The sequence below is a fragment of the Prionailurus bengalensis genome, chromosome A2 (assembly GCF_016509475.1).
Source record: "Prionailurus bengalensis isolate Pbe53 chromosome A2, Fcat_Pben_1.1_paternal_pri, whole genome shotgun sequence".
Taxonomy (NCBI): Eukaryota; Metazoa; Chordata; class Mammalia; order Carnivora; family Felidae; genus Prionailurus; species Prionailurus bengalensis.
The window spans coordinates 58,301,157-58,322,221 of NC_057348.1; the positions used below are offsets into that span (position 1 = coordinate 58,301,157).

The 21,065-nt window shown below is 57.1% G+C and overlaps 1 protein-coding gene across 2 annotated transcripts; it reads left to right on the forward strand.

Annotated features, from left to right (window-relative positions):
- The first annotated feature begins 1,726 nt into the window (after positions 1 to 1,726).
- TPRA1 (transmembrane protein adipocyte associated 1) lies at positions 1,727 to 16,770 on the forward strand. Of its 2 annotated transcripts, XM_043588293.1 has the most exons (12): positions 1,728 to 1,889; positions 2,113 to 2,404; positions 9,904 to 10,045; positions 10,201 to 10,333; positions 13,014 to 13,100; positions 13,200 to 13,272; positions 13,382 to 13,461; positions 14,049 to 14,159; positions 14,290 to 14,350; positions 14,537 to 14,639; positions 14,764 to 14,844; positions 16,096 to 16,770. In XM_043588293.1, the coding sequence occupies exons 3-12, from the start codon at positions 9,921 to 9,923 to the stop codon at positions 16,337 to 16,339; spliced, it is 1,098 nt and encodes a 365-aa protein (XP_043444228.1). In that variant the 5' UTR covers positions 1,728 to 1,889; positions 2,113 to 2,404; positions 9,904 to 9,920; the 3' UTR covers positions 16,340 to 16,770. The 2 variants fall into 2 exon arrangements, with proteins under 2 accessions (XP_043444229.1, XP_043444228.1); XM_043588294.1 differs by lacking the exon at positions 2,113 to 2,404 and having other exon boundaries at positions 1,727 to 1,889.
- The last annotated feature ends 4,295 nt before the right edge of the window (positions 16,771 to 21,065 follow it).

Here is a 21,065-nt window from a genome sequence, read left to right on the forward strand (position 1 = left end):
TATGACAATTGTACAGACTTTTCTTCTGACAGCAGAGCAGTCATGTTGTTTCTGTTGTTTTGAGATTTCCATTGCTTTCAGGGATCCCCGTTCTGTAGCAGCCATGGCCTAGAGAGGATGACCACCCCTGAGCCCAGTGTAGGACAAGGAATAGAACTTGGGAGTCTGATCTTTGTTTGTTAAACTACCACTTCTTGAACTTCGCTAATGCTCCACTCTGTCCTGTATGTAGGGGATACCACAGTGAATAAGATCCTGATTCTGCCCTGAAGAGGAGGGCACGAAATAGATACCCTCGGAAATCCTGCAGAAACCTACCCACAAGGCCCCAAACCCAGGGTATAGAATGCAGAATTGTGCATTGCAATGCTAATAGCAAACTGCCTGCCCCGGAAGTCTGTACTGTCTTAAAAAAACACACACACACACATAAAGATAAAGATGGAGGGTAGTCTTTTAGCCTGGTCACAGATACTCCATTTCTTCTTCCTGGAACATGGTAGGAGGGAAGTTTTCCTGCCCCCTGGAGGTGAGGAGTGGCCTAGGACTTGTTTTAGCTAATTAAACATGAGCAGTGATGAAGTTCTTTTCTTAGCTTCCTGGCAACTCTAGGAATGGACTGTGACTCCCCGTAGCCCATTCAGGAAGGCAGGCATCAGCTTGGGCACAGCCCCTCCTGGCCAATACAGAAACTGTGCACACTGACCACAGTCCAAGCTGGGAAAGTCCCAGACAAACCGAATCCCAAATGGTCACGAGGTGGTGACTTCCCAACCTTCTCCTGTTTTAGAAGAACGGGGTCCATCTCATTCCAGCCCAACTGTGAAGTGACCGTCTTATCACTGGGTGTGTGTCCTGAGGTTACCGTGATGAGTGGGTGTCTACAACTTGCACCAGGCACCGAGTCAGCCTCAGGATATTGCAAAGAAAGTGACAAACATGGTTTTGTCCTCATGACATTGACATTCTAGTGGAGGGTGGCTGATGAACTAGGAAGCAAGTAAATGAATATAATCATGTTCGAGAGATGGTGCTTGGAGGGAAATAAAGGGGCATTATGTGAGAGACTGCACAGCTACTTTAGCTAGGGTGTCAAGGAGGTCATGTGACAAGGAGCCAGCCAGACAGGACAGATGCAGAGAGTGGGAGGCAGGGACAAGTTTGGTATATTTAAGGAAGAGAAACAGAAAGCACCCTGGCTTGAACACGCTGAATGAGGAGGGGTTAGGTGGGAAACGGTGACTCAGACGCAGGAGGGGCCAAACCACGCAGGGCCAGCAGAGGAGAGGCAGGAGTGAACACGGCAAAGATGGGGCAATCAAGGAAGGCTTCCCAGAGGAGATTGCCTGAAGACCTGTTGAAGTCAGAGATGAGAGGAGGGGCAGTTCAAACCCCGGACGTCTTGACTTCCTAGTTGTATGGCTCTGGACAAGTTATTTAACGTCTCTAAGCCGCAGGTTCCTCCTCTGAATAGGCGGCTAATAATAACCGCCCTGCAAGGCTGTTGTGAAAATTAGTGCCTGAAACCCGATTGGTACTCAATAATGCCAGAGCGCTTTGATGGTGGACGTAGGGGCAGCGTGGCATGCTGTGGAAACGCGTCGTTCCGGGAGAGGGGGAGGGGCTGTCCCTACCCTTCCTTCCCCAGCCAGGTGACCAAAGATCACCAGGCAAGACTGCCGCTGAGGGGCGCCCGAGGCTGCAGCACGCGAGGGGGAGGTCCACGGAGGCTCCTCCCTGGACGGTCCGGCCGCGTCCGGGCCCCAGAGGAGGAGCACTGGCTGGAGCAAGCGGGTCTGTTGACAGCTGCTGACAGCTGGGGCAGGAGCAGGGGCCAAAGGGGGGCAGAGTCCTCAGTTCTCGGGTCCGCGATCCTGGCAGCCTTCAGGGTGAGATACGTAGCAGCTTCCCTACCCCGAAGCTGCTTCCCTCCCCCGCAATGCCCTCTTGCTGTCTCTTTAAGAGGTCAGCGGGTCGCCCCGCCTCTTAGGGATCTGATTGGCTTCTTCCGCGGCTTGCGCCTTCTTTTTGATGTAACTCCATTTCTATAGGCTTCTGGGGGCTGGGGGCGGGCCTGAGGGCTATAAGTAGGGACTGTGGCTGTTTTTGCAGTTTTGGCTGAACGAAAAGGACGCGCCTGCCATCTGGTCGCCGCTGCCGGGAAGGGCTGCGTGGTGTCCTGGGGGCCGGTGGGCCCGGCGCGCTGACCGCGTTTCCCCTTTCCCGCTGATTCCCCATTTCCGCGGAGCCGGCTGCCCCCGGCTCTTGCGCGACGTTCCCTGGCCTTGCTGCCTGCCAGGGGCGCTGGAGGCCGGAGTCCCGGGGCCTGGCCGGGTCTGCGCACCCTGCGGTGGTGGATGAGCGACCCGGGCGGCGGGGGCTGAGCACGGCCCGGGACCCTCAGGTAAGGGGGGGATCCTCTCCCCTTTCCCTCCACACCTGGACGGGGAGCCCCATCGCGGCGCGTCCCGAAGCCCTGCCGCGGGGCTGGGTGCCCCCCTCCCTCTGCCGCGCCTGGGACCGGCGCTCCAGGGACGCCTCCCGGCCTCCGCCGCACCTACAGTCCCTCTCTGTCAGGGAGCTCCCAGAGCCTGGGTGCCCATAGTGACTCCCCGCGACAGCTGCGGGAGAGCGGGGAGCTGATCGGGACCCCCACCCCCATCCCCACAGCTGGACCTGGGGCCCACCTGTCGCCGTTCCTTCCTTTCGGAATGACCCCTTCCCGCTCACGGCACACTCTCAGAGGACCCCCTTGGGGAAGTTTCAGAGGGCCAGGGGCCCCTGGGTGAGGACTCACGGGAAGAGGGGACGGGTAATTGGGAGGCCCGTAAATGGGATGGGGCGGCTGAGCCCTCTGCGAGCGGGAATGAGGACACACAGGGCTGCACAGGCCCGGGGCTGGCCATCGAACAGGGCTGGTGGACCCTGGGGCTTGAGGCTGTGTAGGAGGAGATCTAGGCCAAGTGGCCCCGCATCTGGGCCTGTGTCCCCACCTACAAACAGCGTGACAGGACCTGCTTCCACAGCAGGAGGTGTTGCTTATAAGGCCGGGGCTGCTGTTGCATCAAGGATCGTCTGGGAGGCTCAGAGACCGCTTCCACCGGATGGGGGGTGGGGGGGGGGGAGCGATTTTGCCTTCTGCCTCTGTAGTGGGGATGAGGCTGTGGGGTCCTCCCAGCGATCCTTCTCCAGCTCCCCAGAAGGGCTTGGCCGCACTCTGCTGGAGATTCATCTGTCCACATTGTAACATTTTGGTGAGAACTTAATTCTGTGCCAGGCGCTATTCTAGGGGATTGGGTCATGAGCGCGCCTGGGATGGGCAGCCAGTAAACACATAAACACGCAGCTGGGGCCACTTCAAATGAAGTGCTGTAAAGAAAACACAGGGCGGGCCAGTCGTGAGAGATGGTTAAGGAGCGCCCTGAGGAAGTGGGCCACGTGAGGAGATGATGCAGGAGAGGAGCAAGCACCAAGGCCCTGAGGTAGGAGGACGCTTAACAGCTTGGAGAACAAGGTGGAAGCCAGGGGCTAGAGAATGGAAGGGAATGAGGCAGAGCAGAAGGCAGGGGTCAGATCAGGTTGGGCTTTGACAGATGAGGGAAGGGGCCCAGGGCTTCCCATCCTCCCAGGGGCTCCTGCCTGGGCTGCTGGCAGTGTGTCTCAGACAGTGTCCACCTCCCCACCCCCAAGGATGAAAGATAAGGGGTTGGCGTCTGTCCTCTGGAGCCTTCTCATTTTGTTTTGGTTCTAGGGTTTAGAAGCTCAGCAATCTGCTAGAGGTCAGAAGCCCCGAGGGGCGTGACAGTAACTATGAGGCATAGCCTCTCTCTTACGCTCGGGGCTCTCTGTCTTCCCTAGAGTTTTCCATCCAGCCCTGGTCAATCCCAATGCACAGATGGGAAAGCTGAGGCCCAGAGAAGGGAAAATCCCATCCAGGGGCTCATAGCAGGTCTGGCACTGCATGACTGGAGCCAGCCTGGCATCCTGCCCCATAGGCTGGCCACAGAGGAAGGGACGGAACTGGAGACCTAAGTGGTGAGTGGGAAGATGGCCTCTAGAATGTTAACAAGGTCAGGAAAGTCCCTCCCAGGTGGAAGACAAGTCTGTCCCAGTTTCCCTGGGCCTGAGAGGCTTGGGGTTGCCTTAGGCTACTCAAGCATCCCAGAAAGTCCTCTGAGAATTCCCCTCTCTAGTCTGGGCTCCACCCCTACTGCCCCCTGCCCTCAGCCAGCCTTCCCACCGTCTCCTGTCCCGCTGTCCCCCATTTCCTGAGCCTGCAGTCCCCTTCCTTGTCTGTCACCACCAAGACTTCTGCCTCTGAGGCCAGGAGCTTGCCCACGGTAGGGGGAGGAGAATGTAGAGCCAGTGACTCACCCCTCTGTGCCTCTCCTTTCCCCCTCTGTACAATGGGTACAAAGTAGTTCCCTCTCATTTAGGGGCTGCTGTGTTAGTTAAGTGTGTCACCACACGTAAAGTCCTCTGTCTCCAGGTAGTGTGCGTGGTTGTTTCATTTTTTATCATTGCCTCAGTTGATTTGTAAGCTTTGACCCATAGTGGCAATTCAGGTGTGGCCAACAGCCTCATGACCCGGCTGTGGTTCTCTGATCAGCAGCGCTGCAGGGGTTAGCGTTGAGGACTGTCAGCCGGGCCCCGGGCCTGCGGATCAGAACCTGCCTGTGCACAGTGCTCAGGTCTGAGAAGCACAGCTCTAGATGAAGCCTTTCATCTACAGATGGAGAGATCAATGCCTGGAGAGCGGCCCTTGGCAAGTTGCCACTTGAGGGCCTGGGCACTGGAGACAGATTACGTCGCAGGCGGCTCGCTGGCCCTGAGCTTTGTACGGTGGGGGTAACAGAAGTACTTCCCTTGTAGGGCTGGGAGGGTTCAGCGAGTGTTCTGTGCTGTCGTAGCAGAGTCAGCAGGGGCACTGGTGGGGAGCAGTGGATGTTGTTCTCCTTCATCACCCCACAGCCAGCAGTGCTTGCAAAGGGGCCCTCGGACTTGGAACCAAATCCTTCTTTCCTCTACACCCCAAGCCCTCCTCTGGGGGTGGAGGGGGCGGAAAGCAACAATTACCTTTATGTTACCTTCTGTAGACCTTTGCTTCTCTGTCCTTGTCTGATCCTCAGCACCTTTGTTGGGTAAGTGTTATTGTTCCTGTGACGCTCAGAGAGGAGAAACGACTCACGCAGGGTCACGGAGCAAGTACGCGGCAGGGCCAGAAGTGCAACCCGGATCTGCCCAACTCCATAACGTGTGTTAGCCGGAAGTTTTTCAGTAGTACAGGAGAGAAACCAGACGCCACCAGACCTAAGCAGAGAAAGGAATTTGTGGGATTTAAAACTCAAAAGAAAGTCCAGGGGTAGGATGAACTTCCGGTGTGGTCAGATCCAGGGGCTCGCATGAGGTTGTTCTGTCTCCGGGATGTATTTCCATCTGTCTCTCGGCTCTATATTCCTCGAAGTTGGCTTTATTCTCGGGTGGGTATCCATGTGCAGGGTCAAAGTGGGACAGCCCTGGCGTACTGCTTTTAGCAGAAAGCCCATCTGTTCCGAACAACTATAGCAAAAGTCTCGGGGCTGATTCTCCTTGGTCGGGGCAGGGGAGCATCCCGACTGGCCGGGCTTAGATCCCGTGCACGTTCCTTGGAGCTGTGGTACAGTCTGCTGTACCCAAACTTCATGGGCAGAGACTGGGGAAGGTGAGGCTCCCCCTTAGGAAAATGGGGCGCTGGACAGGCAAAACCAAGTGACGCTTCCCCCTTCAGACTCTCTATCCGGCCCTCCTGCTCCTTGGCCCTGTTCATCCCCACTGGGGACTAGGATCCCCATCCCTTCACAAGGAACTCTCAGCTTCCCGGCGGCTGCTGGGAGCTTGGCCTGCTCTCCCAGGCCTGCCCCTCCTGGGGCTGCTTGACACTCTGTGCTAGGCCAGAGCTGGTATCAGGCTGCTGGGACCAGAAGTTTGCTCCACAGGGAGTGGTGAGTGGGGCGGAGGGGGCTGCAGAATCTCTCTCCTTCAACTCCGGTCACTTAAAAGTCATCATCTCAGGTCACGAGAAGTCTGGAGGGGGCCGGCACACCCCCTGCCAGCAGTAACCTCCCCGTGTTCAGCATGGCTGCAGTTCAGACGTCACACCCTCAACAGCCACATGCGGGTGCAAACAAGGGGCTTTCCTCCTTCAAAGTATCGGGTGCTCAGGAATGAAAACGTTTCTTGGGAGACTTCCCCCGTGTGGCATCACATGCCCTGGCCTGAACTGGCCACCAACAAGGAGAACACCCTTCTTGACTTTGACCAGAGCCTCCCTTCGGGGCACTGTTGGCAAAGGTGAGGACGATTATCCATTTGGTGGACCGTCCCCCATGTGGCGGGACATTGGCAGCCTTGGCCCCTGTCTATAAAAACATCATAGCACCCTGCCCCCGCAGTCCCTGTGTCAAACTGGAGCACCCCTGCACACGGCCCAAGTGCCTGGTCCTGTTCCACACTGCCCCGACCCCAAAGCCACTGTCCGATAGTAATTAGTTCAGCTTGTGGCCCGGGAGAGGGGTCCCTGCCTGTTCAGCAGGGCATCATGGAGGGGGCCTGGACGAGAACAGCACTTTGTCAGCTAGGAACAAGGGAGCAGTGTTTGGTGGGGCCACATTAACAGCACTGGCCTTGCCATTGCAAAATATCCAGTGGCTGAGGCCAGAAGCCACCACATCCTTCCTGTCTTCCCTCGTTCCCTCCGTGTATCCATGGGGAGGTCAGGTCGGCCAACCCTCCCGAAGGTATCCCAAATTCCTCCACTCTACCCCCACTGCAGCCACGCCCTCCCGCCTGCACTGGTACAGGGGCTTCACTCTGCCCCCGCTCCAGTCCGTTTTCCACGGCAGCCTGAGTGGAAAGGGGATCCCGTCCCTTGCCTTCGTGACATGCTTCTCATTGCATTTAGAATGAAATCGCATTGCATGTGGTCATGTGGCCCCCAGTGACCTGGCCCTGCCAGCCTTTCTGATCACCTCCAGCCACACTGGCCTGCTTTTTGCCCTTTGAACAGGCCAAGCCTGTTTGTATCTCACGGCGTTTCTATTCATTGTTCTCTTGCAGATATGCTCTTTGTCCAGATTTTTCCAAGTCTGCCTGCTTCTCGATTAGTTAGATCTAGTGCAGAAGGCACTGGGTTGTCTGACGACCCAGTCCAAAGCAGCACCTCTTTATATTCATTGGGATTCTGCCTTAGCTGTTGAAACAAAGGTCGAGACAACAAGATAGAAGATTACTCCCGCATGTCGCGTGACAGTCTGCGTGCAAGCCGTCCAGGATATGCATGGAGGCCTATTGGGTGTGGGACCCAGATGCTTTTTCTTACTGCTCTCTCCTCAAGCCATGGCTTCCGTCTCGTGGTGTAAGATGGCTGCTGTTGCTCCTGCCACCACATCCCTATTCCAGGCAGTGGGAAAGGAGAAGTGCATGGCCTGAAATTGACAAACTCATTAAGTTAACTGTTCATTTACAATTGGATAAAAGTTGATTGAGGGGCCATAGCCAGTGGCAAGGGAAGCTTAGAAAATAGCCATTGTTCTGGGCAGCCTTGTGTGAGCTATGGGCTCCAGTGCTAAAGGGAAGGGTGGATGCTGGGGACCCTGGTAGTCTCTACTGTGTTACCCGTTGTTCCATTCCACTCCTCCGTTTTCTTCTCTGAGCCTTTATCTCTAGGAGAAGTTTGCTTCGTAACGCAGTTTTCATGCTGGCTGGCTGCCTCCCCTCCTAGAACAAAGGGGAAGTGTGGCCCAACACCCAGATTCCTCCCTGGCTCGCGGTAGGTGCTGCTGCTGTGGGCGGAAAATGCACGAAGAACGCACCCTTTCTTTGGACCTACTGTGTGTCGGGCATATGCTTGCCCTGTTGGTTTGGCCTCGAGTTGCCAATGGGGATGTGATCCACAGGCAGCGAGTGGCCTGTTGGAGAGAGGGATGGAGGAGGATGGTCTCAGCCCACCTGCCTCAGTTTCCTCTCGCTTTCAGCCAGAGGCAGTGCTCCCGTTTCATGGCCTGGATAGGTAGCAGGGATGTCCCTGTATCCCCTCCAGCCCTCGCCTTTGGCCCGTCGTTCAGGGCCCACCGATCCTTGCTAACAGGGTGCTGAGCATCCTGGGCTGCCCCTGGCTGAGTGTGAGATCTGCACTCTCGGGGTGTAAACAGAACGCGTCTTTCTAATTTTTTAAAACTTACTGACGTGTAACCCGTGCAGAAAAGCACACAGATCCTAGATGCGACTCAGTGGATTCTGACAGGGTGAACACGCCTTTGTACCCGCCTCCCCCCCCCCCCCCATCAAGCACCGGAAGCTGGTGTTCCTCCCCCCACCACTACGCCCTCCGTCCTCCACAAAGGTGACCCTCGCCTAGATCTTTGCACAGGGTCAGGCAGCAGCATATCCACTCTCGCGGCTGGCTCTGCTCAGCACCGTATCTGTGAGGCCCTTTCGTGTTACTGCTGGTAACAGTAGTTTCTCTTTCTGTTCTGCTGCTTATACCGACGCTGCCATATACGTGTGCCCGCTGCTGATGGTGGGCATTTGGGCTGTTGCTAGCCTGGGGCTATTGTAAATGTACCCAGAAGTGGAGACGCCAGGCCATCAGGCCCTGTGTGTTCAAGTATTCGTTTTCATGCTGGCATCTGTTACGTCCTGGTGCCCGGGCCACACACACCTCGCTCACATGCCCTGGGCCCCCTGAGCTCCCTGAGGAAATCCCTGCTGCCAACAGTGTGGGCCCAGCCCCTCTGCTCCTGTCCCTGAGAGCCCAGTCACCTGGGAGCCTGCTTTGTCCAGGGCAGTTCCCAGGGTTCCCGGCCACCGGCTGGACTCTTTTTCTTTCTTCTTCTTCTTCTTTTTTTTTAATGTTTGTTTTTACCTATTTATTCATTTTTGAGGGAGAAAGAGAGAGAGAGAGAGAGAGAGCACGAGCAGGGGAGGGGAAAAGAGAGAGGGAGCCAGAGGATCCAAAGTGGGCTCTGCGCTGACAGCAGCGAGCCCGATGCAGGGCTCAAACTCAAGAACCATGAAATTATGACCTGAGCTGCAGTCGGACCTCAACCGACAGAGCCACCCAGGCACCTCCAGGCTGGGGTCTTAAGCTGTCATTGGGAGACGCTTGTCTGCGGGCCCACCTGCCAACTCTACAGCGGCCCCCGTTCCTGCCTTTGCAGACACAGCGCCCTCTGCAAGACATCTCCTTCCCTCCCTTCTCCACTTGGACACCTGTGCAGCTTCCAGGCACAGTGCACGTCCCCCCAGATTTGCATCTGCCTTTCCAGGGTGGCAGCAGAGGCTGATGAGGGCCGTGGGCCACCTGAGGTGTGCCTGATGCCCCTCTCTGGCGCCTGGTGGCCGTGTGATTGCCTCGAAGTTGGCTCTGCATCTGCGTGCAGGGAGGAAGTGCAGCTCGCGGACTCTGGGGACTGCACGTGTGTGGGTCGTAGGAGGCGCCTGGCACCACTTAGCCTCCCGGGGTGGATGCCGTCGGTCATTACCACGTTGCAAGGGCAGGACGAAGCAGGCACAGAGGGGCCAAGAACTCTGGCTCCTAGCCCCTCTGTTCTCTGTCTGTCCCCGGGGCCCCCGGGACTGGGGGGATGAACTGAGGTCGTGCCGAGTAGCTTGCGCTGCTGTGCCAGGCTCACGGTAAGGCTCCATCAGTGGGGTGGCATTTACTGTTGGGGTCACCGGGCCCCTGTCTGGGGGTTGTGCTGTGGCACGCGCAGGAGCCACAGCCTGCCCTCCCCCTGCTGGGTGGGGGAGCTGTCTGCAGGCCCACTGTAGGCAGCCCTCTTGGGTTCCACTGGGAACCTGAGACCAGAGACCCCGGGCCACGCAGCTCCTGCACTGCTCACGCTGGGGCTCTCGCTCCCGCAGGGCCAGCTGCTGGCGGGATGGACGCCCTGGAGGAGGTGTTTCGGGCCAACGGGAGCACAGCCCCGCCCCCGCCCGTGGCGCCCAACATCAGCGTGCCACATCGCTGTCTGCTGCTGCTCTATGAGGATATTGGCACCTCCAGGTGAGGCAGCCGTGGCCCTGCTGGGCCGACTGGCTGTGTGTGAGTGGGTTTCCCCCGTGTGTGCGGGGGTGTGTGCGGGTGCGTGACGGGCTGTGGAGGGGGATGGGTGCAGACAGAGCCTTGCCAGTCAGCTGGCTTCTCTGCCCGTCTGCTAGGGTCCGGTACTGGGACGTCTTGCTGCTCGTCCCCAATGTGCTTTTCTTCATCTTCCTGCTTTGGAAGCTTCCGTTCGCTCGGGCCAAGATCCGCGTCACCTCCAGCCCCATTTTTATCACCTTCTATATCCTGGTGAGTTCAGTCCAACTCCAACTGGCATAAGTGCAAAAGGGAATTCTCAACTGCCTCTGTAATGAAAGCCAGCTTCAGATGAGGCTGGATCCAGAGGATTAACGGATGTCATCAGGACTCTGTTTCTCTGCATCTCTGCCCTCCTCTGGCCTTATCTCAGATGAGCTCTCCCTGCCTGGTGTCAGAGATAGCCAAGAGCAGCTGTGAGCTAACATCCTGCCTCCCTGCCAATGCCAGCGGAAGAGGACTTCTTTACTGGCGGTGCGAGTATGGACCTGAAATTCCCTCTGACCTGCCCACCTTGGGTCCTTGTTTGTCCCCGAGCCAATCACTGTGACTAGCAGGGAAAGGGGCACTTTGGCGCTGGGGTGTGGGGTCAACTCAGCCAGACTATGTGGACTGAAGAGGGTGGTGGTCCCTGAAAGAAAAGTGGGGAATCATTAGTAGAGGGAAGGGGAATAGATACTGGCTGGGGGGGAAAATGCCCACGGCCCCCCCCCATCTGTCCGTCTGTCCATCCAGCCATCCACACACTCTTTGAGACCTCTTTGGAACCTCTTCCTGCCTGTTGGGCAAACCTGAATTCTCCTCAGTCAGTGCTCTTGGTGTGGGCCTCCTCGGGAGAGGTAGCAGGGCTGCTGTGGTTGAGAAGGTGGGCCCCAGGTGTGGCTTCCAGGTGAGGGTTCCAGGTGCGGGGCCATCCAGCTGCATCCTTCAGAGCTCAGGCCTGACTGGCTGGAATCCTCCCCTCTCTCTGCCTCTTAGCTACCAATGCCTGAGAGCTGAATGGCTCTCTGGTCCCCCTCTTTGTGGCCTGGCTCAGAGCTTCCCAGGCAGGGGAGTTGTCAGCGGGCAGGCAGGGTCAGGGGAGGCTGTGTGGAACCCTGGAGGCTGTTGGTGGAGGCCCCAGGGGTCGCTGGCTGACTGGAGCCCCCTCCTCTGTGAGGCAGTGGTGGGCGTTGAAGCCTGCTCTCTTCTGTCTTCCGCTGCCTCTCTGACTCATTACAGAGATGAGTATTTATTCCACAGATAAAGCATTTATTTAAAGCATCACTTACCGATGCCCTCTCTGGGGGAGCAGGCAGGGAGAAGTGATCCAAAGCCAATGCCCAGGAACACGACGCAGGGACAGGGGACTCAGCACTGCCCTCTTATTCCTGGGGACTCTGTTCTAGAAAGCTCAGGAGACAGCGGTGAGGGTTGACTCAGGCTATCTCCGGACCCCAGCTGTGCTGAATGACCTTGGGCTGGTAGCTTGGCCTCTCTGTGCCTCAGTGCCCTCCTTCTCACGTCACGTGCACTGGGTCTGCTTTACCCTGGGGCGCTCCTGTGATCTTGGGGTCAGCCCCCCAGGAGGCTGACACGGTTTTTGTGGCACAGAGGACAGACTGTTGTGTGTGTCTGGATTCTTCTTTTTCTTACATTTGTTTATTTTGAGAGAGAGAGAGCACACGCATGGCAGGAAGTGAGGAGGGGCAGAGAGAAAGGGAGAGAGAATCCCAAGCAGGCTCCTCGCTGTCAGCACAGAGCCAGGCTTGGGACTCAAACCCATAAACCGCGAGATCATGACCTGAGCTAAAACCATGATTGTGACGCTTAACTGACGGGGCCACTCAGGCGGCCCTGTACCTGGACTCTCCTGTTTGTATGTATCCCAGAAAACCAAAGTTAAATTCATAGAAGCTGGAGGGAACATATTGACTGAGAAACTGACAAGTCCCAGGGCTTCAGGCATGGCTAGATTCAGGGGCTCGGCAATGCCGTGGGGGCACAGTCTTTGTCTCCCTGTCAGCTTGGGTCTCTCTGATGGCCTTGCCTCTAGCAGTCTCGCCCTCCTGGAGCCAGGCAGCCCGGCAACTCCAGGTTGGCGCGCTCTTCAGCTTCCTTTTGTAGTGGCTGCACCTGCTGTCCTGGGTGTGCCTTTCACTAGACTCCCTTGGGATCCCCCGCCATCCCCAAATCAGGGAATGCCATAGGCTGAGTGCCCAGCCCTGTGCTACAGGCCAGCCCCTGAAGCCAGGCATGGTGGGGTCAGCCCCCCCGAACCATGCGAGCAGCAGGGAGAGGGAGGAGGCTGTTGCCAGAAGAAGCGAGTGGACACCGGGGTGACAAAATCCAGGCACTTTTGCACTGCCTGCCGGTGCAGTAGCCCTCCCCAGGGTCTTTGATGTCTCTTCCCTGCACCCTCCCATCCCCCGTGTCTTGGAAATAAAACCACTAATATGACAGTGCTAGCGCCCGACGTGCACCTCGCCTTCACTGGGTGCCATGCATGCTTCTGCTACATGTACTTACCCATTTGCCCCTGCCAGCCATCAAATGCAGTGCATGCTAGTTTTACCCCATTTCATAGATAAGGAAACTGAGGCACGGAGGTGCACTTCCTGGCCCGAGGTCACAGAGGCAGGAGGCAGCGGGGACCCACCATGTCACCCCTAAGAATGTCACCATTCTCAGGCTGCCAGTGTAGCCAGGAAACTGAGGCCGGAGAGGGAACTGTCACCAGCAGCGGAGGATCTCACCACCCCCCTACATCCCACCCCCGACTCTTAGCGTAGAATCCTTCTGTTCTCGAAGAATCAGAGGCTCCTGCAGAGGCGGGATGTGGGTTTGCAGTCCCGCTGTTCCCAGAGGCCTTGTTCCCTGACCCCTTAATGGCATCCCCGCTCTTGCCCACCAGGTGTTCGTAGTGGCGCTGGTGGGCATCGCCCGGGCCGTGGTGTCCATGACGGTCAGCACCTCGGACGCTGCCACCGTTGCTGATAAGGTGGGGCCGGGCCTGCTGACAAGGGTGGGAGGATGTTGGGCACTGGGGAGAGGGGTGACTGGGCCCCCCAGGCTGACAGTCTGCCCACTCTGTGTCCAGATCCTGTGGGAGATTACCCGCTTCTTCCTGTTGGCCATCGAGCTGAGTGTGGTCATCCTGGGCCTTGCCTTTGGTGCGTGTGTGGCTGGGGCCAGTGCTCTCCCTGTCCCTCCCTAGCGGGCACCAACCCCACCACGGCCACCTGGCTGGCTCCCCCTGACCGACCAGCATGTTTCTTCCAGGTCACCTGGAGAGCAAGTCAAGTATCAAGCGGGTGCTGGCCATCACCACGGTGCTGTCCCTGGCCTACTCTGTCACCCAGGTAAGAGGGGAGGTGGGGCAGGTGCAGCTATGAGGGCTCCCTGGAGGAGGCCAGGGGTCACTGAGGGCCGCACATCCACTGCTTCCTGATTCTGGGTCAGGGTTTGAATGTTTATCAGGTGCAGTGTTCTCAAACTTTAAATGCGCCCCAGGAATCACTTGGGGTGCTTGTTAACAAAGCAGGTTTTACCCCCCCCCCCCATTCTAATCCAATAGGTTGGGGTGGGGGCAGGGAGGAGGCCCAGAACTTACTGTTTTAAAAAGCACCCCGGGTAGGGAAAATACGGGTTTGCAGACCACCCTGAGAGCTGTCCATCTAGAGACTCCTTCCTTAGATTTGGTGGGGGCTGCCTCTTGCCCAGTTCTGTCCCCTGCCCCATGGCTGGGCCTATTCTGGGTGGTGGAGCGAGGCGGGCAGGGGGCAGGGCGAGGCCAGAGAGCAGTCTGGAGTGGGGATCTCTGATGGCCAGGCTGGGGAGCTGGGCTTGGGGTGGTGAGAGATCCGGGTGCTTTGTATGAGGGAGCTCCCAGGGAGGAGGCTTTCCAGGTGGGCAGGAGACCGAGACCCTCCCCCGCCTGCCCCTGCAGGGGACACTGGAGATCCTGTACCCTGATGCCCACCTGTCGGCTGAGGACTTCAACATCTATGGGCATGGGGGCCGCCAGTTCTGGCTGGTCAGCTCCTGCTTCTTCTTCCTGGTGAGGCCGAGGGTGCCCTCCCCCCTTCTGGGCACCTTGGGGGTGGCCCCGAGGAGCCTCAGAGCATGAGACTGGATGCCTTGGTACTGGTGTCCCCAGCATCCTTCTCAGCCCTGCTCTGTCACCACAGGTCTACTCTCTGGTGGTCGTGCTCCCCAAGACCCCGCTGAAGGAGCGCATCTCCCTGCCTTGTAAGCAGCTGGTGGGTGGCTCTGGGATAGGGCTGGGTCCCTGGGGGGTGGGGCGTTGACTCTTTTCCTGGAGAGCCGTCGGTGCCAGGGAGGGAGTCCTCCTGGGGACCCAGAGGGGTCTCCGGTGATACCCTGGGAATGAAGGGTGGAGGCAAGGGCAGGACCTCACGGTCCCCAACCCCCCAGCACGGAGGAGCTTCTACGTGTATGCGGGCATCCTGGCGCTGCTCAACCTGCTGCAGGGGCTGGGAAGCGCGCTGCTCTGCGCCGACATCATCGAGGGGCTCTGGTAGGTGGGGCGGGGTTCAGGGTGTCTACTGGCCCGGCTGTGGGGGCGGTGGGCAGGGGGAGGCCAAGCCAAGGCCCCACCCAGAGGAGGCCCCTCCCTGACCTGCTCCTCCCGCCCCCCCCAGCTGTGTAGATGCCACCACATTTCTCTACTTCAGCTTCTTTGCGCCCCTCATCTACGTGGCCTTCCTCCGGGGCTTCTTTGGGTGAGTCTTCCCACCGGGGGTTGGGGGGGGGGGTGTGGGCAAGGGGTGTGGGCCCCGAGGGGTAGGCGGTGGCCTGCCTGCTCGCCACCCAGCCTCTGGTGGTTTGAGGGCCGTGAGCTCCGCCTCGTGGCTGCCGGCGGAACTGCGCCTCCAGCTTCCTGCGCCTGCGCATCCGCAGCTGCGGGGTCCTGAGCGTCCCTCGGCCAGGCGCAGGCTCGGATACCAGGAAGGCGATGCTGATGAAGGGTGTATGTATATTCCCACACGTGCTTACACGCACGCATATACATTCGCACATTATATATGTATACACGTTACACGTTATGTATACAACACACACAGACATACACACTTTCCCCGCAGGAGAGTGGCTCTGCGCTGTTCTACACTTGCTGCTTTTCGTTCTACGGTAGATTAGCTAATTCTTTTAGCAAGCATTCACTGAATACCTACTCCGTGTCCCGCACCACTGCAGCCGCCAGACACCGCAGGGGACAAAGGAGACACAAGTCACCATGCTCCCAGATTCAAGCTGGGAGTGGCTGGGGAGAGGAGCAGGCCTGGGGGAAGCCGGCCTGTAGTGCAGCGTAGGGTGGGTGCACTTTGGTGCACGTGGCAGGGAGACAGGATGCTAAGGACACGTGGGGTGGAGGCTTAGACCCTGGGCCTCTATTGTGGCAGGAGTGCTGGCGTTTTGCCCCCCACCCCCACCTGCCACCGCACCCTCCCCCACCTGCTGGGTTTGAGGAGGTGGGGGCATCAGAGGTGGGGTGAGAGGGGCTGTATTGGACCCCAGCCCAACCCTGATCCCTGCGGGACCTTGCACGTGTATTTATTTCCCTGGCCTCAGGCTCCTTTTTGCAAATCGGGTGCAGTGCTTCCCCATCAGTGTTATCTCGATGCTGGAGGGACCAGGTAAATGCAAAGTGAGAGGTCATAAAGCTGCAAGGGTGGAGGTCACAGCTGGTGTTTGCGGAGCACCTCGGGGCCGGAATTTACCTCCGTTTACCCTCTTAAGCTCAGAGTTGTACAGAAACAGGCGCAGAAGTCCTTGCCCAAGCTCACATACGGGCTGAGTTTTAAAACAAGTCCCATTGGACTCCAGAGTCCAAGCCTTGGGGACCTCCCAGGGCGGCGGTTAGGCAGCCATTCGTGCGTCTCGTTCCCTGGCCGAAGGCCTTATTGTCCAGAAAAGGAAGCCTCTCTTGACCCTCCGGCGGAGCTTCCCTGTCTCTCTGTCCTCCCCACCAGCTCGGAGCCCAAGATCCTCTTCTCCTACAAATGCCAAGTGGACGAGACTGAGGAACCAGACGTGCACCTGCCCCAGCCTTACGCGGTGGCCCGGCGAGAGGGACCGGAGGCGGCAGGGGCCGCGAGTACACAGTTCGACTCGGCCGGAGGGGTGGCCTACCTGGACGACATCGCCTCCATGCCCTGCCACACTGGCAGCATCAACAGCACAGACAGTGATCGCTGGAAGGCTATCAACGCCTGAGTGTGGCCACCCTGGCAGGAAGGCCTTCTGGGGCCTGCAGAGGGCAGACTGGAGAGAAGGCCAGGGCGCGCAAAGCCCCTGGTGGAGGGGGACGAGGTCGCAGGACCTTCTGTGGGCGGCAGCCCCGTGCGGGCCCTGTCCTGCCCTCCGCGTTGCCTGTGGCCACCTCTGCTCTAGCTGGGGGCCGCCTCCCCCTTCCACCTGCCCTCACCCTGCTCAGCAACATGGCCCAGACTCTGATCTCCCAGGGCCTGCTGAGGGCGTCTCCTTTCTCCAAAGCCTGCGCACCCGGGACCGGTCTGGCCTTCCTCGTCCCTTCCAAAGTCCCCTCCCCGTGGCACTTTGGCCTCTTCAGAGCCCACTCTGGCAGGTGGGCTGAAGTGTGGATATTTTCTTGATCTATTTTTTAATAAAAAACAAAAGGAGCAGAAGGTGTAGCTGTGGAGGTTCTGCCGGAGCACCGGGGCCGGGGCGAGAACCCGTGACGTACAGAGGTCCTGGCAGGTCCTGTGTCCCCAGCCCTGGGAGGCTCTGGGCCCCTTCGTTTGCTCAGCCAAGGAACACTGGCCAGTGCACACAGGCTGGCTGCTGGGGACACGGAGGGAAATCGGATCCCAGGGCTCCCTGCCCCAGACCCCTTTTTGAGCAGAGGAGACGCACGTGAAAAGAGAATCATGGTTCTGTGAGCTGTTGTCTCCCTACCCTGTTGGGGAGCCCGGGGTTTGGGATGAGCCCTGCGGGCCCCATCCTTTCTCTGCTCCTCCTGCTCCGCCATCTTGGACAGGCCTCTTCTCCTCCCCCGGCTCCCGTTCGGCATCTGGAAAATGGGGATTAGAAGGCCTGTCTTCGAGGGGCTCTTGTAAGGGTTAGGAAACAGTAGGCGTGCATGGCTGGCGGATGGTTATGGGGCAGTAGTGACAACTGGATTGTTTTTAGCCCCTAGAACAGTGCTTGCCACGTAACAGGTGCTCTGAAGGTAGGATGGCAGGGAGTTGATGGGATACGCTGAAAAGGGGCCAGAATAAAGCAACCTGTGAATAAGAGAGAGGTGCCGGTGTCCGTGTTGCTGCCATTGTCCCGAAGTCTGTCCCTGAGACTTTGGGCAGCCGGAGAAAAAGGGAGTTGCCAGTTACGCGATCCCCTGTGCCAGAGAGGAGGAGGAGGGCTCAGTGGGACCACAGGGGTGCTGAGGGTCAAGCCCGGCCCCTCCTGCACTGCCAGCCCTCTTTCGTGGGGGAACAGCAAGGGCACTGGCGGGGGGGGCCCATGAGGCACGCTCACCGGGATCCGGGGCCCAGAGGGCCGTCTGTGGGCCTGGACACCGGCAAGTGCAAAGGCTCAGCCAGGGAGGGGACCGTTGGGGCTCCAAAGAGGTTGCTTCTTGCAGCTTTCCTAGAAGCCGGTTGGGGGCAGGGGAAGGAGGCCTGCAGCGCCTCCCAGGCAGGGCAAGCGTTGGGGGCCGGGCGGGACCGGACAGTCCAGCCCAGAGCTGCATTCAGTGTCTGCAGCCCCGGGACGCCTGTGCTGAGATACCAGACTCACAGCCGGGGTTTGCTCAGTGTGGTGACGGACCAAATGGCTGTGTCAACAGGGAGGCACCAACAGAAGAGAAGAGGCTAGAACCCTACCGCTTTTTTTGTTCTGATCTTAAAGTTTGTGTTTTAATAGGTAATAGACATACATGCCAAAACACACACACACACACACACACACACACACACTCAAAAAACGAGGTGCAGGGGGGTGTACGATGAAGTTTGACTCTCCTCCCTACCTTGACTTTCAGGTTCCCTGTCCCCTTCCCCCCCCGAAGCACCACTGAGGCCAGGGGCTTCATTGCCTTCCAGAGGCCCCCGTGTGTATTCATTACCCCTGTTCTGGGAACGTAGACGTTCTGTAGATTTTTTCCTCACTGGCATCTGATCTTGGGATCATCCCATGTCAGATGCGAGAGCTGCTTCCCTCCGGCAGCTGCATACATTATGGATATATAGCAATTTATTTAACCAGTCCCCTTGGGATGGACTTTTGTTCCTGATCTATTTTTGCAACAACAGACAGCACAGTGGCAAAAATCCTTATAAATACGCTTTTGGTAACTCATGCAAGTGGAATTACTGGAGCACACGGTCTTAATTAGTTTTAATTAGTCTTACAGTCTTCTGGCAGAGACTAATAGCCGTCCTCCAATATATGTCCTCTTTTCTTCCATTGTTTTTTTAAAAAATTTTTGTTTAATGTTTATTTCTGAGACAGAGAGACAGAGCGTGAGTGGGGGAGGGGCAGAGAGAGAGGGAGACACAGAATCCGAAGCAGGCTCCAGGCTCTGAGCTCCGAGCTGTCAGCACAGAGCCTGACGCGGGGCTCAAACTCACAAACCATGAGATCATGACCTGAGCCGAAGTCAGATGCTCAACCGACTGAGCCACCCAGGCGCCCCTCCTTTTCTTCCCTTGTAATGGAATCCCTGGTTTTTTTAAAAGCTGGATACACAGCTTCCTGGTATAAGACTACATTTTCCAGCCATCCTTGCAGGTGGGTGTGGCCATGTGACTACGTTCTGGCCAATGGGATGCAAGCATGCACACAACTTCCTTAGAGAGAGAACAGGCTCTGTTCCTTCCTGCTAACTGGGATGTGGTTGCAGTGGCTGGTATTGTAGCAGCCATCTTGAATCACAGAGTATCTTGGGAAGGGAAGCCTCTCACGGAAGTGCAACAAGATAGAAAGGAGCCCATGTCCTGACACTGGTGCATCCATGGTGGCCTTGGACTTCCTTCCTTTTTAGAAAAAAAAATTTTTAATGTTTATATATTTTTAAGAGAGAGAGAGAGGGGCGCCTGGGTGGCTCAGTCAGTTGAGCGTCTGACTTCGGCTCAGGTCACGATCTCGCGGTCCGTGAGTTCCAGCCCCGCGTCGGGCTCTGCGCTGATGGCTCAGAGCCTGGAGCCTGCTTCAGATTCTGTGTCTCCCTCTCTCTCTCTGCCCCTCCCGCGTTCATGCTCTGTCTCTCTCTGTCTCAAAAATAAATAAAACGTTAAAAAAATTTTTTTTAAATAAAAAAAAAACAGAGAGAGAGAGAGAGACAGGGCACACATGGGGGGAGGAACAGAGAGGAAGACACAGAATCTGAAGCAGGCTCCGGTCTCTGAGCTGTCAGCACGGAGGACAACGCGGGCTCAAACCCATGGACTGTGAGATCATGACCTGAGCTGAAGTCAGAAAGAAGCTTAGCCGACTGAGCCAGCCGGTGCCCCTTATGATGGCTTTTTGAATATGAGGGAGAAAAAAATGTCTACTTTGTTTAAACCGCTTTGGATTTTTCTCTTACAGTTCAACCTAATCTGAACCAGCACACTCTTCAAGGAGGCTGTACGAGTATTAACTCCTACCAGTGCGGCCTCATTGACACTGTGCGCCATTCAAATTTTTAATCTTCCCGAAAAGATTTGCTTGCTCCTGTTCTTCTAGGAGCACTTTCCAGATGGCAACAAACACCACGCTGAAGAGTGGCCAGAATGTGGGGAATTCTGGAAGCCTTGTTATGGCGATGGAATTAACCCTATGTGGCCCAAGTTCCAGTCCTACCTCCCTGCTGCCTCTGCTCATGAGGTATGGACCTTGGGCGAGTCGCATCTTCTCTCTGACCTTCAATTTCCTCATAGGGACTCAGGGTATCTGATGACTGGTTGCTATCTAATCTTCCCTTCCTTAGTAACCACACGCTGGTGTTTTGTGGTTCAGTGAAGCAGGCAGGTGTAAGGTGACATTCCTTGACCCTTTGTAGTCACTCATGTGACTAAGTTTTGGTCAGTGGATGTTAGCAGGAGTATGAGACTTTCTTTAACACAGACTGCTTAATGGGCGTTGACTCAGCTAGGAGGTGTGCTCTTTTGTCCCCCTGCTTCCTACAATGCTGATGTGATGACCGACTCTCTGGCAGCCATCTTGGATGATGAGGTAGGTGACTTTGGGAAGCTATGCCTTGGGACTTCTCAAATAGACAGAACAACAAGTCCTGTCCCCAGTGATGGTGGTGCTGTGCCAGCACTGGACTGCTGCCAACAGCAGCAGGAGAGAAAGAAACTATCTTGTATACAGGGAGAGAAAGGGAAAGAAACTATCTTGTATACAGAAGCTTGGTCCTAATGACAATATGTGAGGATCAAAATAGCCCCCCTCCCACCACCAACAGGTCACTCGCAGGAAATAGGATAATATTTTGAGATAGTAATTGTGTCTTTTCCTTCTTGAGCTTCGCTTTCTTTTCCCTTTCATGTCAGGGGGAGTTGGGTCTTGTCCTTCCTTACCCAGGGAAGCCCACAGATGGTGGCTGACCTCCTGACTTTGTCCCAAATGCCTTGGGTTACTGAAGGCAGAAGGTGGGGATTCCCTTGGGAGTCAGGTCTATGTGTCCCTGAGCGTTGAGGACCAGGCATAGGGGAGGCCGGGCTCCAGATAAGATGGTGCCCTTGTGCGCCTCGGGAGGAAGACTCTGGGCACAGCGGTCTCCAAGCCCAAGTGATACAGACACTGCAGAGCTCTGAGCTCAGCAGGTCCCTATCGCCAGGAGCACTGGAGGCCTTAGTGGTAACAACTGGGAACACGCGACCAGTGGTGTAGTGGCCTGCCAGGTACTGCAGGCCAGGTGGCTAACATGAGAGACATTTCCTTCTCATGGTTCTGGAGGCTGGAAGTCTGGGATCAAGGTGCCAGCAGACTTGGC

What these genes read in the sequence shown, in the direction of transcription:
- TPRA1 (XM_043588294.1), top strand. Translation starts at nt 9,921, where the DNA reads ATGGACGCCCTGGAGGAGGTGTTTCGGGCCAACGGGAGCACAGCCCCG. An exon ending in TGGCCTACTCTGTCACCCAG is followed by an intron (nt 13,462 to 14,048) that starts GTAAGAGGGGAG and finishes CTGCCCCTGCAG; the next exon opens with GGGACACTGGAGATCCTGTA. An exon ending in GACATCATCGAGGGGCTCTG is followed by an intron (nt 14,640 to 14,763) that starts GTAGGTGGGGCG and finishes CGCCCCCCCCAG; the next exon opens with CTGTGTAGATGCCACCACAT.